At 40.5% G+C, this 17,407-nt stretch overlaps 1 protein-coding gene across 1 annotated transcript in view; it reads left to right on the top strand.

Annotated features, from left to right (window-relative positions):
- Positions 1-13,230, top strand: part of LOC132780585 (pleckstrin homology-like domain family B member 3) — a 57,443-nt gene extending 44,213 nt beyond the window's left edge. Inside the window, exons 12-16 of the mRNA XM_067462097.1 lie at positions 366-453; positions 4,378-4,434; positions 6,905-7,124; positions 8,942-9,027; positions 12,026-13,230. Of these exons, the coding sequence (XP_067318198.1) occupies positions 366-453; positions 4,378-4,434; positions 6,905-7,124; positions 8,942-9,027; positions 12,026-12,160 (586 nt within the window). The 3' untranslated portion in view covers positions 12,161-13,230. The remainder of the gene's footprint in view (positions 1-365; positions 454-4,377; positions 4,435-6,904; positions 7,125-8,941; positions 9,028-12,025) is intronic.
- The last annotated feature ends 4,177 nt before the right edge of the window (positions 13,231-17,407 follow it).

The raw sequence follows: 17,407 nt of genomic DNA, 5'->3' as shown, positions 1-17,407 counted from the left end.
CACCAGAACTTCAGAATTATTCCTGGGAAGGAAATACTTCATCCTGAAAATTGTTATCTGTGTAGGAACTGTTATTCCCAGTCCCAAACTCCCAGCTTTAAAAGGAATACAATGACAAATCTCATTTCAATAAATCCCACCAAAAAAGCCATTTGAAAAGGGTTGTTGTAATTTGGAGACAACTGAAGGAACACAGCAGCAACAAAAGCAAAGTTTCCTTTTAACCCCCCCCCCCCCCCCCCCAATTGTGGTCTTATGGATAGCAGTTCTCTTACACAGGGGTACTTTCATCTCATGTTGCACCACTGTCTGTCCATAAGGCATCTCCATCAGCACTGACACTAACCAGATATGTTTCCTGACAGCCTTGGGACCTGCGTCAGCAAGTTGGCTGAGATGGAGCGAAGGGTGCGGGAAGCCATGGCTGAGAGAGAGCGGCTGCTGCAGGAAAGGGTGAGTAGCTAACACATTGGACTCCTAGACTTGGGCAAAGCTCCCTATCAATCTCCCATAGACCCTGCATTAAAAAAAAACAATGCCACTTTCAAACATTTGTGGCCATAAACCATTTAGAACTCCTACTCCTCTAACAGGTGAAACTATGCAAAAGTAATTCAGAATTGCATATTCTCCTTTCTCGTTCAAAACGGGGACTGGAAGTGACACAACCACACTTCTGATCACTATTTTGAGAAGGACTGTAGAAGAAAATGAAGGCTTATTGTATAGATATGTATGGGGAGAGAGCAAAACACAAAGAGTGGTAGGGGGCAATTCTCTGAGCTACACTGTCCATACAGCATCCATTCCAGTTTTGGATGGTAAGATTTTCATTGTTTTCAGAATAATCCAAAGTAAGTTCTGTACTCAGGGCTGGGTATATATGTATAATCTGTGTTTGCTTTCTAAAGTGTAAAACAACAACAACAACAACCACAACAACAACTGCACTTAAACACAATCGGCGCTGACAAAATTACCATCTGCCAGCTGCAGAAGGCCACCTTACTGGGATCTGCATGCATTATTCTTGTCTGCTGTGGACTCATCTTGTTGTGTTTCAAATAATAACAATAATAATAATAATAATAATAAGAAGAAGAAGACAGGAAAACTGATGACAATCCACTACTCATTACACCCACGTAGTGATGTCAACAGACTTTACCTGCCCAGAAAATCAGGAGGCAGAGGGCTTCTGCAAGTGAAACAAAACAGTAGAAGAGAAACATGCACTGCAGATTATGTGAAAGGCAGTCAAGAACCAACATTGATGGAAGTCAATAGTAGAAAGCTGCTTAAAGTGCAAAACAAAGAGCAAAAGAGAAAACTGGCCAAAGAAGGCTCTCCATAGACAATTCCTGAGAGTAGACAAGGAAAAACATAGATGTGGCTCACAAGTGGAACTTCCAAAAAGGAGATGGGGCGCCTGATTCTTGCAGCCCAAGAACAAGCCATTAGAACAAATGCCATCAAAGCCAGAATTGAAAAGTCAACGAAAGATCCCAAGTGTAGACTCTGCAAGGAAGCAGATGAAACGATGGATCACATACTCAACTGCTGCAAAAAGATCGCGCAGACAGACTACAAGCAGAGTCATAACACCGTTGCTCAGATGATTCATTGGAACTTGTGCCACAAATACCATCTGCCCGCAACAAAGAACTGGTAGGATCACAAGCCTGAAAATGCTATACAAAATGAATCCGTCAAACTACTCTGGGACTTCCGAATCCAGACTGACAGAGTTTTGGAGCACAATACTCCTGATCTCACGATCATGGGAAAAAAGTATGGTCAATGTTGCAATCCCAGGCGATAGCAGAATTGACGAGAAGCAACTGTCAAAGCTGACACGATACGAGGATTTAAAGATTGGACTGCAAAGACTTGGCACAAGCCAGTAAAGCTGGTATCAGTGGAGATTGGCACACTGGGTGCAATGCCTAAAGACTTTGGCCTGCAATTAAAAACAATCAACACTGACAAAATTACCAATTACCAATTACCTACTCGGATCTGCACGCATTATTTGCGGATACATCACACAGTCCTAGACACTTGGGAAGTGTCTGACGTGTGATCGAATACAAAAGCCAGCACAGGGATCTTGTTTGCTGTGTACTACTCTAGTTGTGTATCTAATAATAATAATAACAATAATAATTTTATTTATACCCTACCCCATCTCCCCAAAAGGCTTATAACATAAATAAATACAATTAATAATATATGCAAGTAAAAATAAACCAGATGATAACAGATAATAAATATTTTCCCATTGTCAACCCTACTCCTGGAGTTGCTATTTGCTCTTTGGGTATGGTCTAGTGCTGCAATGAAATTGTGATCAAGCCAAATGTCATATGTTTTAGGCCCAGAAATGAAAACAATGTAAGGGGTCACTCTGCTGTCCTCCCTCACTTCCTGTTGTCCCTTGAAACAATTCTGTATCTGCTAATAGTAAGAAAACCCAGACATCTCTTAGACAGCTTTTTGCATGCAGCCCCACTTCCTCCCCCGAGAGAGAACATTGTGACTTCCTGAACCAATGTGTTTGGTCAGTGAAAAAAGAAGCATATTTGATCAGACCAAATGACTATCTAGTGAAGCATTATTTTTACATTGTGATCAGACCAAAGGCTGATCAAATCTAGTATTTTTTCCATATAGTGAAAAGAAACCCCTATGTCAACCAGTTGGCTATGGGAAGCACACAAATAGGATGCAAATGAAGTAACACTTTCCCATTTGGGTCAATGAAGTAATACGAGGGTTGAATGAAAAGTAATGCCTCCACCTTCCTAACTCCTCAACAGATGGCAGTACTGGTATGTGACAGGTACTGGCTTGATCAGTAGACTCTCCTCTACAGTTCCATTTTGGCGGGAAGACTTAGCATTGAATGGTTGTGTTGTTAAAGTGTGATGTATGGAACCCTGCGAAGACGGTTGGTCAATTCAACTTAAGCAATGTGCAGTCATTGAATTTTTAACAGCAGAAGGTGTCACCTCAAAGGAGATTCATCAGAGAACGCAAGCTATTTATGGTGATTGTGTTGATGTGAATATTGTGCATTGCTGGGCGAGAAAGTTCAAAGATGTTGAGGTGGGAACATCTGACTTGCATGACAAACAAAGAGTTGGACGTCCTGTGACAGCAACCACCGAGTTTCATAAGCAAAAGGTTGACAGATTGATTCAGGATGATCGTCGTATCACTCAGAGAGAAATTTCAAGCATAATTGGCATTTCACAAGAACATGTGGGTCACATTATTGCTTTGCTTGGCTACCAGAAGATCTGTGCACAATGGGTACCCAGGATGAGAGAACTGTGCGAAGCTGGTTGCAGAAACAGAATGTCGACTTATTCCGTGATGGCTTCAGAAAACTTGTTCATCATTGGCAGAAATGTATGCAATTGTCTGGTGATTATGTGGAAAAATGAATAGTGGTAGTTAAAGAGCACATTCTAAGGATTATTTCTGCATTTGATTTATTGAAATATTCCCATACAAACTCAAGTAATGAAGGTGGAGGCATTACTTTTCATTCAAGCCTTGTACTTTCCTGCTGGTATTTAGTGACTTATTCCCTGCCCACTGATAGCTTCATGTCAGTAGGGTGGTGAATCTGCTCCGTGTTTTAATCTGGAGCTATCCAAAGTCCTGAATCCAAGTTCAGCATCTTGAATAATTCATTCAGAATCTGGGCTAAGATATGGAATAGACAGACAGAGAAGGTAGCAAAAGCTCATGATTTATTTTTTTTGTGTGAGAAACTGCAAGTTGCTTCTGGTGTGAGAGAATTGGCCGTTTGCAAGGACGTTGCTCAGGAGATGCCCGGATGTTTCTGATGTTTTACCATCCTTATGGGAGACTTCTCTCCTGTCCCCTCATGGGGAGCTGGAGCTGACAGAGGGAGCTCATCCACACTCGTCCCAGATTCGAACCTCCAACCTGTTAGTCTTCAATTCTGCCACCAAAAGGGTTTAACCTATTGCGCCACCGGCACTCATGATGCTGCTACTAGTTCTGCGCAAAATACGCATCCATTCTAATTAGCAGCTTTTAATCACTTTACCCCTTGCAAAAAAACCGACTCCCAGCTCTGGGCTGTGCTGTCAGCCGGAGTAAGCCTCTTTTGCAACCACTTGTCACGAGTTTCCTTGAACAAGGAAGTTGCTAGTTTCACTTTGTCAGCTGCCTGCATTCATGCAGAATGCATGAAGGAGAGATTTGGAGACATAGGTGGAAGTTGTGAATCTCGCTTGTGTCTCTCTGTGTGCTCAGGTATGTCTGGGACTGTAGGGAGCTTGCTTTTTTTACATTCCATGCTTTCCAAACCTGATTGCTTTCAAACTCGTTCTTTTGCAGGAGGTTAAGAAAGCAGCCAAGGGGGCAAAACCCATGGAGCGGCCCCCATCAACTAAGGTAAGAGAACTTCCTAAATGTGTCAGCAAACAAAAGACAGCCCAAGCAACCAGAGGCGAAGGATGAGACAAGGATACGTTTTTTAATTTCTAGGGAAACTCAGGTTCCTTAATCCTGATGTGAAGCTTGTTTAGATGATCTTTTCATTCTTTTCAGCAGCCTTCTAATATTAGGACTGGAATTTGATTAGCTCTCTGTATCCACAGAATCTGCATCCATGCAATCAACCATCCATGGGTTGAAAAATATTTTGGAAATGTCCAAAAAGAAAATCTTTATTTTGTCTGTTAATAGTTTTTGCCCGTTTTTACCAAATTCTGCTTTTGTTTGACCATTTTATTTAAGGGATGCCATTTTAAACACTACGTTTAATGGGGCCTCTGGTGGCGCAGCGGGTTAAACCACTGAGCTGCTGAGCTTGCTGACTGTGAGATCGGCGGTTCAAATCCTGGGAGCGAGGTGAGCTCCCGCTGTTAACCCCAGCTTCTGCCAACCAAATAATAATAATTATAATATAATAAATAAATAATAATAATAATAATAATAATAATGAGCTGTTGAGCTTGTTGACCGAAAGGTCGCAGGCTCGAAACATGCAAATGTGAGTAGATCAATAGGTACCTCTCCGGCAGGAAGGTAATGGTGTTCCATGCAGTCATGCTGGCCACATGAACTTGGAGGTGTCTCTGGACAACGCCGGCTCTTCGGCTTAGAAATGGAGTATCAACCCCCAGAGTCGGACATGACTGGACTTAATGTCAGGGGAAAACCTTTACCTTTACCTAAAAGCAACATAAAACCAAAAGCATTCAGAAATCCACATTTTGCTTTGAGCAACAAATAGCTTTTTATGTTAAATGGGAGAGAAAGGCTTACTAAACTATTTTACAAGTGAAGTGCTGCTTCTTAAAGTTCCCAGTACAGGAAATTCACTTTTATTTGCAACCAGAAAAGGGTGTGTCTGGGATGCATTGAAGGTTATTACAAATTCTGCAATTGTAAAACTATCTCTTCAATGCCTCTATTGGAGGGGAAACTTTCCCTTCCCAAGTGGATCAATTTTGGGATCCCATTGCAGGAAAATCATGTAATCTATATATAAAAAGGTAAAGGTTTTTCCTTGACATTAAGTCTAGTTGTGTCCGACTCTGGGGGGTGGTGCTTATCTCCATTTCTAAGCCAAAGAGCCAGCGTTGTCCATAAACATCCCCAAGGACATGTGGCCAGCATGGAGCACCGTTACCTTCCCGAAGAAGCGGTACCTATTGATCTACTCACATTTGCATGTTTTCAAACTGCTAGGTTGGCAGAAGCTGGGCCTAACAGTGGGAGCTCACCCTGCTCCGTGGATTAAAACTTCCAACCTTTCAGTCAGCAAGTTCAGCAGCTCAATGGTTTAATCCACTGTGCCACCAGGGGGCCCTGTCCATCCATCCATCCATCCATCCATCCATCTATCTATATATTAGGACAACATTGTTCAAAATCCTGTAAGAAGTATGGTCTATGGCTATATTGGTCAGGAACATTTTGAGAACTTTCACAAAAAAGTAACTTTTTTGGCATCTGGACTAGGACTGTAAGAGTTCATAGACTATGCTTGTCTTCAGATGTCCACACCAACTGTTGCATGATTCCAGCATGCCCAGTGGCTTCTAGTGCCTGGAAATACAGACATACATACATACACACACACACACACACACACACACACACACACATATATACATATACATGCATACATACATACACACACATATACACATACACACACACTAGCTGTACCCGCCACGCGTTGCTGTGGCCAACCTTCCTTCCCTCTTTCTCTCCTTCTTTCTTTCTTTCTTTCTTTCTTTCTCTCCTTCCGTCCCTCCCCCTTTCCTTCCTTCCCTCTTTTTCTTTCCCTTCTTCTTTCTTCCTTTTCTACCTGTTTCTTTTCTCACTTCCTTTGCTCTTTGGTTCCATTCTTCCTTGTCTCTTTCTTTCCTTCTTCCCCTCCCTCTTTCGAGCCTTCTCTCCTTCCTTCTCTACCTTTCTTTCTTTCTCTCCTTCCCTCCTTCTTTTCCTCTTTCTCTCCTTCCTTCCTTCCTTCCTTCTTTCCCCCTTTCTGTGTATGTGTTTTGTGTGTATATATAGATATATGTGTGTATATATATGTGTTTGTGTATATATATGTGGTTTTGCGCATGCGTTGTAATGTATTTTTTGGGGTTTTTTTGGCTTTTTAAGTCCCTTCTGTTGTGTTTTTCAGTATTTTTATGAGTGATGGTCACTTGTTGGCCTGATAGGTGTTTTATGTCCAAATTTGGTGTAAATTCGTCCAGTAGTGTTTGAGTTATGGTAATCCTACAAATGAACATTACATTTTTATTTATATAGATTAAAAGTGGTAACTCCCAGAACAGCAATTCTTCTCTCTATCCACAAACCCAGTTCCAATTCTGTTCTTACCCAATGGCTTCTCCTACAGATTCCCCGTCCGGTGGAGATCCGAGAGCCCAAACAAATTGCACTTGACTTGCGAAAACACCTGGAGGCATCAGGACACAGTGTGGACACCTGTCCGCATGTGCGAGTGACCAGCAAGTCTTGCAAAGGGTATCTGGTCAAGATGGGAGGTAGAATCAAGACCTGGAAGAAACGCTGGTTCACCTTTGATCGCCAGAAACGTGTCTTGGCATACTACGTAGGTAAGGAAAAAGGGAGAAGAAGAAAGAGGAAATTCACACAGAGAGAGAATAACAAAGAGATACACAAAAACAGAGATCAAGGCCATTGTGTTGTCAAAGGCTTTCATGGCTTGAATCACTAGATTGCTGTGAGTTTTCCAGGCTGTATGGCCACATTCCAGAAGCATTCCCTCCTGATGTTTTGCCCCCATCTATAGCAGCATCCTCAGAGGTTGTGAGGTATGTTGTAAACAAAGGAAGTGGAGTTTATACTGTATATCTGTGGAATAATGTCCAGGGTGTGAGAAAGAACTCTTGTCTGCTTAAGGCAAGTGTGAATGCTGCAATTGATCACCTTGATTAACATTGAATAGCCTTGTAGCTTCAAGGCTTGGCTGCTTCCTGCCTGGGGGAATCCTTTCATAGAATCATAGAGTTGGAAGACACTTCTTGGGCCATCCAGTCCAACCCCCTGCCAAGAAGCAGGAATATTGCATTCAAAGCACCCCTGACAAGATGGTCATCCAGCCTCTGTTTAAAAGCTTCCAAAGAAGGAGCCTCCACCTCACTCCAGGGCAGAGAGTTCCACTGCTGAACAGCTCTCACAATCAGGAAGTTCTTCCTCATGTTCAGATGGAATCTCCTTTCTTGTAGTTTGAGAGGTGATTAGCTGGCCCTGATTTTTTCTTTTCTGGAAACCATGTAAATGAACAAAATCTGGCTATTAATATTTTAAAAACTCTAAAATCAGAACAGTAAAGAAAGAACAACACTCATGAACAGGGGAACCCCAGACAAGAAACCACCAGGGCCAGCTAATCACCTCTCAACAAAAGATTCCCCCAGGCAGGAATCAGCCAAGCTTTGAAGCTGCAGGGCTATTCACTGGTAATCAAGGTAGCCAGTTAAACATTCACACCTACCTCCAACAGACAAGAGTTCTTTCTCCCACCCTGGACATTATTCCACAGATATAGAAACCTCACTTGCCTAGTTTCCAACAGTAATCACAACCTCTGAAGAGGCCTGCCATAGATGTGGGTGAAACATCAGGAGAGAGTGCTTCAGGAACATTACCATACAGCCTGGAAAACTCAAGGCCATTTGTTCACAAGTGTGCTGTAAAGTTTGCTCTTGTTTTCTGATGCAATGGCCCTCTAAAAATGTCTTGCCAAGTAATCCCAGTGATAAGTTTATCTTAGTGTTGCCATAAATTGAAAAAAAATGACTTGAAGGAACACAAGACCAACACTGCTGCCCTTTGAGTATGTATGTGTATATGTGTTTGTGTTGGATGTGTGCCGGTGTTATAAAAGGATTTCCAAAGAAACATTCCCAAGAAGCTTCTGTTTTAGCTATGAATTTCACAATCACATTTTAGGTTTATAGTGTTTTAACATTTGCTTCACGTATTTAAATATGTGTATGTTTTCATTGTGCTTTTATGGATGTGTTTTAACTCTGCTGTGCCCTGCCTCGAGCTGTTAGGAGAGGTGGATAATAAATATATTACTGGGTTATTGTAGGTTTTTTCAGGCTATATGGCCATGTTCTAGAGGCATTCTCTCCTGACGTTTCGCCTGCATCTATGGCAAGCATCCTCAGAGATTGTGAGATCTCTCACAAATGTCAGGAGATAATGCCTCTAGAACATGGTCATATAGCCCGAAAAAACCCTACAACAACCCAGTGATTCCAGCCATGAAAGCCTTCGACAATACATTAAATATATTATTGTTGTCATTGTTATTATTTTTATACATCTATCATTTGTGTATGCCTTTGGGACACTCTTTGCTCAACCTATTCCAAGTTCTTCTCTACCTTTTTCATTTCAGATAAAGAAGAAACCAAGCTTAAGGGCGTGATTTACTTCCAGGCCATTGAAGAGGTTTACTATGACCATCTCCGCAGTGCATTCAAGGTACGCCAAGCCCTTACATCTCTACTTTCAATTTTTTTCTCATGTCAGGAGTGACTTGAGAAACTGCAAGTTGCTTCTGGTGTGAGAGAACTGGACATCTTCAAGGACATTGCCCAGGAGATGTCTGGATGTTTCTGATGTTTTACCATCCTTGTGGGAGGCTTCTCTCATGTCTTCACATGGAGAGCTGGAGCTGACAGAGGGAGCTCATCCGTGCTTTCCCCAGACATGGTGGTTGTTAGAGTGGTCCAGCATTTCTGTGTTCTCAAATAATATGCTGTGTTCCTTAAAATTGGTTCACCAAGCACTCTGCTATTTATTTATTATTTATTTACTATATTTGTATACCGCCCTTCTCAACCCTTAGGCGACTCAGGGCAGTTTACAATGGCAACGATTCGATGCCCAAAAACACCATAAAACATTTAAAAACATTAACACATAATATAAAACCATAACAAGAATACTAAAAGCATACATCATTTGCGTCTCCTAATGAAAACATTGTCCCATCTCGTCATCCAGACGTTCCAATTCCTATGTCTTTTACCTTGCATTTTCAAACGCTTGCTCAAACAACCAAGTCTTGACTCTCTTCTGAAATGTTAAGAGGGAGGGGGCCGATCTAATGTCCCCAGGAAGAATGTTCCATAGCCAAGGGGCCACCATTGAGAAGGTCCTGTCTCTCGTCCCCACCAAACGTGTTTGTGACGCAGGCTTGATCTGGCTACTAGTATTCAAAAACTCTAAAATCAGGACAGTAAATAAAGAGGTACACTAAAAAAACAGGGGAATTCTAGATGTGAAACAATTAGGGCCAGCTAACACCTCCTTCCCCAGGCAGCAATCAGCCAGGCCTTGAAACTGCAGTGCTTTCTAATTACAATCAAGGTGATTTATTGCAACATTTACACTTGCCCTCAACAGTCAAGAGTTTTTCTCCCACCCTGGACATTCCACAGATATATAAACCTCACTTGCCTAGTTTCCAACAGACCTCACAACCTCTGAGGATACCTGCCATAAATGTGGGTGAAACGTCAGGAGAGAATGCTTCTGGAACATGGCCATACAGCCAGGAAAACTCACAGCCACCTATTGTTATTATTGTGTCCTGTGCTATTCTAATAATATAATATAATATAATATAATATAATATAATATAATATATTGTAGATACAGATAATATTTATAATATTATAATGTGATGCAATATAATAATACTACTACTAATAATATGATATTATAATTATATATTTATATTACATGTAATATTACTAACAATATTACAATATAATGGTATAGTACAATGTAGTAATATTTAATACTGATATTTTACTATGCTAATAATATAATATATATCTATGCTAATAATATAATATATATCTTGTAAGCCGCTCTGAGTCCCCTTCGAGGTGAGAAGGGCAGCATATAAATGTCGTAAAATAAATAAAGAAATAAATATATCATTATTATAGGAAGAACAGATTTACTTTTTGTCAAAGAAGCAACTTTGTGCCTTCTGAAATTAGACTATGTAACAACATTTCATTTTTTTTCTTGTTCCTGGTATGAAAGTGTTATTTCTGTATAATTGGGTGGTGCTTAAATTTGAAAGTCGTTGTTATACCCCAGAACCGTTGTCTTTGTGGCTGCCACAAACTATGCTTAATTGATTGAGACTCAGTGAGATATTCATTGACAAAGTATAGCATAATGTGCTGCAGGATGTCCCGTAAAAACAAAGTTTTTGCACTTTAATACCAGAACGTACTTAGTCCTAATCTTTTTTTTATACTGGTTTTAAACCACTTCATTGGATGTGTTGCAATAGCAGATTCCCAGATGAGTTTATTTTATTTTTCTGGTTATTTAATATTTAACATTTCTTTTACTTAAGTGATATTTGTCTTTACTGTTCTAATATAGCACAAAATACTATGTAAAATTATACTATGTATTTTTGACATTAATATTGAAATAATAATAATAACACTTTATTTGTACCCCGCTACCATCTCCCCAAGGGACTCGATGTGGCTTACATGAGGCCGAGCGCAAACACAACAATACAAGCAATAATAACAACAATACAAGCAATTAAAAACACATAGACAATAAGATAAACAACATTATCAATAAAACAACACATCATTAAAAACAGTGGGAAGGCCAAATGTTAAGTTAAAATTGGAAGTAATGCTGGGACATGAACGAAAGGTGATACTGGTGTTTGTGGAAGGGCAGATGAGCAGACTTAAAGAAATGTAAAGTGCTTTGGAGGACAAAGTGCTATGGGGTGATTATTCTGGGAAGGAACACTGGAACAGCCACGTCTTCAAGTTCCTCCTGAAGACTGCCAAAGTTGGAGCCTGTCTGATGTCTTTAGGGAGTGAGTTCCAGAGTTGAGGGGCCACCACCGAAAAGGCCCTCTCTCTCGTCCCCACCAATCGCGCCTGTGATGCTGGTGGGATTGAGAGCAGGGCCTCTCCGGATGATCGAAGGGATCATGTGGGTTTGTATACAGAGATGCGGTCACGCAGTTAGGCGGGTCCCAAACTGTTCAGGGCTTTGTAGGAAAGAACCTGCACCTTGAATTGGGTCCGGTAGATGAATGGCAGCCAGTGGAGCTCCTTGAACAGGAGGGATGACCTCTCTCTGTAAGTAGCCCCAGTTAACAACCTGGCTGTCGCCCGTTGGATCATCTGAAATTTCCGGGCCATTTTCAAGGGCAGCCCCACGTAGAGTGCATTGCAGTAATCCAGTCTAGAGGTGACTAAGGCGTGGAAATCTATACAGAAAGTCTTTAATAAACTGCAAAAGAACCAATTAGGAAATGGCATTTATAACCCAGGATCAAAAGTTGTGTCACATAGTGTTATGTGTTATAGTGTTATATAACACTATATGTGTTATAGTGATAACACATAGTGTTATCAACCAATGTGTTGTTACAGTCTTTCTCCATTCTATTGACTGTTTTGCTCTTCTTTGGCAGAGCCCCAGCCCCAAAATGACCTTCTGCGTCAAGACCTATGACCGCCTCTTCTGTATGGTGGCACCTACCTCGGAGGCGATGCGCATTTGGATGGACGCTATTGTTACAGCAGCAGAAGAGAATGTTCGCTACTGATGAGCATGCCATACCATAGACTCTACAATTCATGCTCAACTATGAACCTAGTGCTTCTCCTCATGGAGCATCCATTGCTAAACTATATCTTGGCAGCATGATAGACAATGGGAGAGGCTTGACTATGTTTCTGTTTGGTCAGAATGCTGTTTGGTCCACCAATATTTGCACAGACAGGGTGGGATTCTAAGTAAGAAGTGGGGTCTGTCCATATATAGAATTGTTGGCAGTGGCTGCTCATAACAGTTGCCAAAGTCTTCACATCCGAAAAGACCAACGTGTTGGCAGATGGAACATCGATAGTGTGTTTTCCAGCTACTTTTGTAAAGTATGATTTCAGTTCCAAGGAATCTGAACCAGAAGTTGTGTTTCTTGGACAGCATCTTTGAGAGCAAGCAATGCATCCTAGGAAAAGGGAGAAAGTTCTGTGAATTTTAACTCCTTTAAGTCGTCCAGGGTTTGATTGTTGGATTACGACTCTGAAAGACTGTTGTTTGAACCATAGCCATGGAAACCCATTGGGTGACTTTGGGCAAATCATATTATCTCGGCCTCAAAATAAAGCAATGGCCAACCTGCTTTGCCAATAAATTTTGCTATGAAAACTTTAGGAGAGGATCACCATGAATGGGAGTTGACTTGAAGGCATGGAAGAATAAAGTGGAACTTGACCTAGATAAATGAAGCTTGGTCTTCCTGTCAGGAACCATTGGAAGTCAACACAACATTGTTTATATTTTTGCCACCACTTGCAACTTTTCCCATCATGTTTTGGCACAGTACTTGTCTGGCCAATGGAAGACTATTGGAAGATGTATTCTTTGTGCTGGTCGTGGACCGTAATAAAGTTTTGTTGTTGTTGTTGGAAGATGTGGGAGAAACTTCCCACTGGGACTCCAACTTTTCACTAAGTACACTGACCAGATAGTGGCCATACTGTGTAGCTCTTCTTGTATTTATTATGTATTTGGGGCTCTCTTTTTTGTGACTACCTTGGAATACTGTTTTAAAATAAGCACTCGGGTATAAAATGGTAGGCTATTTATTGTATAAAGCTCTCTAGGAAAACAGATATGAGTGTCATGCCATTCATTCCTATTTGCCATTCATTCCTATTGATGTCTCAGGTCTCTGTTTACACTTACCCTTTATACACATGTTTACGTCCAGAAATTTTAGTCAAAAAATCCACCCAATCTGCATATATTGAAACAGGATATATTCTTAAATCTTTGGGATAGTTCCTCTTGTGTATTTAACTGAACCATGTCTTTCTTTTTTGTCAGCAATTCTCTATATACAGGCCACGTTGTCCATCCCAAAAATCTTCTCTGGCTGGCTTCTAGAGGTAATAGCCATAATGGAGTTTTGGAATAGAAAGACAGAAGATTAAAAAAAAAACCTAGGATTTAGTGAGAATGAAGAATTCTGGAACAAACCGATTCAAAAAAGATAGTAACAAAGATTTACAATAAATTATTAAGTTGGGGTACAGAAACAGAGGAGATAAAAATTATATGAAAAAAATGGGCAATAAACATTGGAAGACCAATTAAACTGAAACTGATTGGGAATTGGTTTGGACTAAAAAATTGAAATACACCTATGCGTCAGATCTGAAAGAAAATTGGTTAAAAATGTTACATTGATGGTATATAACCCCCTCAAACTTAGGCGTAATGTACAAAAATTTAGATAATAGATGCTGGAAATGCAAGTCACAAGTAGGATCATACTACCATATGTGGTGGACTTGTGACAAAGTGAATAATTATTGGAAAATGATACACGGTGAATGTTGTAAGATACTGAAAATAGAATACCTAATAAAACCAGAGTTTTGTTTACTAGGAATGATGGATACAGACACAATTGCTGACTTAAATAAAGATAAACTTTTTATATATTTCACAACAGCAGCAAGGATAACTTTCGCAAAGCTTTGGAAAACAAAGGCTTTACCAACAAAGGAGCAATGGCTAGATAAAGGTCTGGAATAAAAGATATAGACAGATTGATTTATTTTTTTTGTTAAAGAAAAATATGGGCAGACCCTTGAAAATGACAGATTGGCCGAGCTTTGAAGAATACATAAAGGTTGAATATAGTAAGAAGTAAAATGGAAGTTACAAGCAAGGGAAAGAGAGATTGGACCAAGACTGACTGAAAAAAGAAACTGAATGAGAGGAAGAAGAATGGAAGTCAACATTTACCCCCACCTTCCCTTTTTGGGTCACATCAAAATCCACAATTTTGGCCCCCAAACCTGCCTTCAACTTGTACATGAGGTCAGCTTATTCTGGGGTGTATATATATGGTAGTACTTCTCAGTCCAAACAAGGTGCTCTCTATCCCATCCCTGTTAATATATTTCATTCTGACCTCTGGATGACTTTTAATTTCTTATACTGCACCTCCACCTTCATCTGCTCTTCAAAATCTTTCACTGTGGAATCTTATTTGTCTGCATCTGTTTGGAATTATGCCAGACACTGGCTGGAGAAATGTGGAGCCCATGAAATTTAATTTCTCGTTGTTCCCATGGCTACACTTCTATCCAGGTCAAAACTCAGAGTCAAGGGACAGTCTCATTAGCAACTTATGGAGCCACAGTGACCAATGACTCATGTCAGGGGAGTAGTAAATATGATGTGGAGCACAGTCTGAAATTTGAAGGACTCCTTCAAGATGCTGATTCTTGATAACCGAAGTAGGCAATTCATAATAAGTTTGAAAACTGAATGCAGGGCTTTGTACCATTTGTCAAATTGAAACCAACCCATGTGGTGTAGTGTTTTGAATGCAAGATCTCAAAGTGACAAGTCCTTGGATCTCTGCTTAACCATGGAAATCCACTGGTGACCTCAGGTTAATTACACTTGGACTAAAAGGAAGGCAGTGGCACACCTGGTCTGAAGAGATTTTGATGAGAAAATTCCAGGCTAGGGTCACCAAGGAATCACCAAAATTATGTGATCTCTTGTGGTTGAGTATGATTGTCTTCCATAGAATTGGAAGTCTACCATAGAATTGCCTAGAAAATGTCTAGAGAAGAGAAACTTTGTCAAACCAAACCAAATCAAACCAAGGATACAAGTGGATACAGGGCTCATAATGTAATGAAGTGGTTCTCAACCTTCCTAATGCCACAACCCCTTAAGACAATTCGCCATGTTAATTATTTTCGTTGCTACTTCATAACTGTAATTTTGTTACTGTTATGAATCATAACGGGGGTAGAATCTTGGTGGTGGGTCCAAAAGTGACTGTAGAGAGCTGGATCTGCATGGTCTTCCAGAGTGAGGACATACATTTCCATTTGGAAAGGCAGTCCTAACAAGGGTTCTCTTGAAGCACCTTTCTCGTGGCACCTTTCTCCTTTTTGACCTCTATTTGTGCCTTCTCAAACTCCATAGCACAGTTGGTAATAGCTGACCTCCAGTTTTAGTGCCCAAGTGAGAGGGCTTCTCAATTCTTGGTGTTTATTCCACACAATTATATTTTTTATGGTTTGCTTTGAGCCCATTTTTAAAACTCTTTTTACTTTCCACCGACATTCCATTTCTGATTCTTGAGCTGAGAGTAAAGCAACTGCTTTGGGAGACAGTGTTTGGGCATCATGACAACATGGCCAGTCTAGTGAAGTTGGTGGCAGAGAATCATTGCTTCTATACTGATGATCTTTGCTTCTTCCAGAACACCGATGTTTATCTGCCTGTCTTCTCAAGAGATTTGTAGGATTGTTTTAAAACAATGCTGGTGGGAATCGTTCCAGAAGTCAAGAGTAATGTTTGTAGACTGTCCATTCTTTGCAGGTGTCCAACAGAGTTGGGAGGACAATAGCTTTCTAAACAAACACCATGGTATCCCTACCAATGTCCCGATCCACAAATCCCTACAAATAACCCATATCCTAGAGCAGTGGTTCTCCACCTTCCTAATGCCACAACTCCTTAATACAGTTCCTTATGTTGTGGTGATCCCCAACCATAAATTACTTTTGTTCCCACTTCACAACTGTAATTTTCCTACTGTTATGGATTGTGATGTAAATACCTGATATGTAGGATGTATTTTCATTCACTGTACCAAATTTGGCACAAATATCCGATACACCCAAGTTTGATATACAAAACTGTGTGTAACAGCAAACCTGTTTGAACAAGTGATATCACTTGTAACCACACCATAAAACTGTGCTTGAAGACATAGAAAATGTTTAGAGATGATACCTCTCTAGACATGTCTAGGTCCTCCAGTATAACTCTGTGGACAACTTCTGGTGGAAGTCTACCATAGAATTGCCTAGAAAATGTCTAGAGAAGAGACACTTTGTCAAACCAAACCAAATCAAACCAAGGATACAAGTGGATACACGGCTCATACAGTAATGCAGTAGTTCTCAATCTTCCTAATGCCACACAACCCCTCAAGACAGTTCGTCACGTTAATTATTTTCATTGCTACAACTGTAATTTTGTTACTGTTATGAATCATAATGTAAATATCTGATATGCAGGATGTATTTTGATTCACTGGACCAAATTTGGCAGAAATACCCAATACTCCCAAATTTGAATACTGCTGGGGTGGGGGGATTGATTTTGTCATTTGGGAGTTGTGGTTTTTGGGATTTATAGTTAGCCTACAATCAAAGAGCATTCTGAACTCCACCTACAATGGAATTGAATCAAACTTGGCACACAGATCTCCCATGACCAACAGAAAATATTGGAAGGATTTGGTGGGCATTGACCTTGAGTTTTGGATATGTAGTTCACCTATATCCAGAGAGCACTGTGGACTCAAACAATGATGGATCTGGACCAAACTTGGCACGAATACCCAATATGCCCAAATGTGAACACTGGTGGAGTTTGGGGAAGATAGACTTTGACATTTGGGAATTGTAGTTGCTGGGTTTTATAGTTCGCCTACAACCAAAGAGCATTTTGAATTCACCAATGATAGAATTGGGCCAAACTTCCCACCCAGAACCCCCATGGACAACAGAAAATACTATGTTTTCTGATGGTCTTTGGTGACCCCTCTGACACCCCTTGGCAACCCCCCAGGGATCTTGACCCCCAGGTTGAGAAACACTGTCACAAAGTCAGCAATGAATACCAGGTGTTGGAGGCTACATTTATTTATTATTTGTATTTCACCTTTTCTCTCTTAAAGTGACTCAAAATGTCAAAAAGACATTTCAGAGGAAGGAACTGGCAAAGCCATCTCTGAGTATGC

Source organism: Anolis sagrei, chromosome Y (genome assembly GCF_037176765.1).
Source record: "Anolis sagrei isolate rAnoSag1 chromosome Y, rAnoSag1.mat, whole genome shotgun sequence".
In the NCBI taxonomy this organism is placed as follows: Eukaryota; Metazoa; Chordata; class Lepidosauria; order Squamata; family Dactyloidae; genus Anolis; species Anolis sagrei.
Note: the sequence above shows the minus strand (reverse complement) of the source record. Positions and strands in the feature narration are given on the sequence as shown.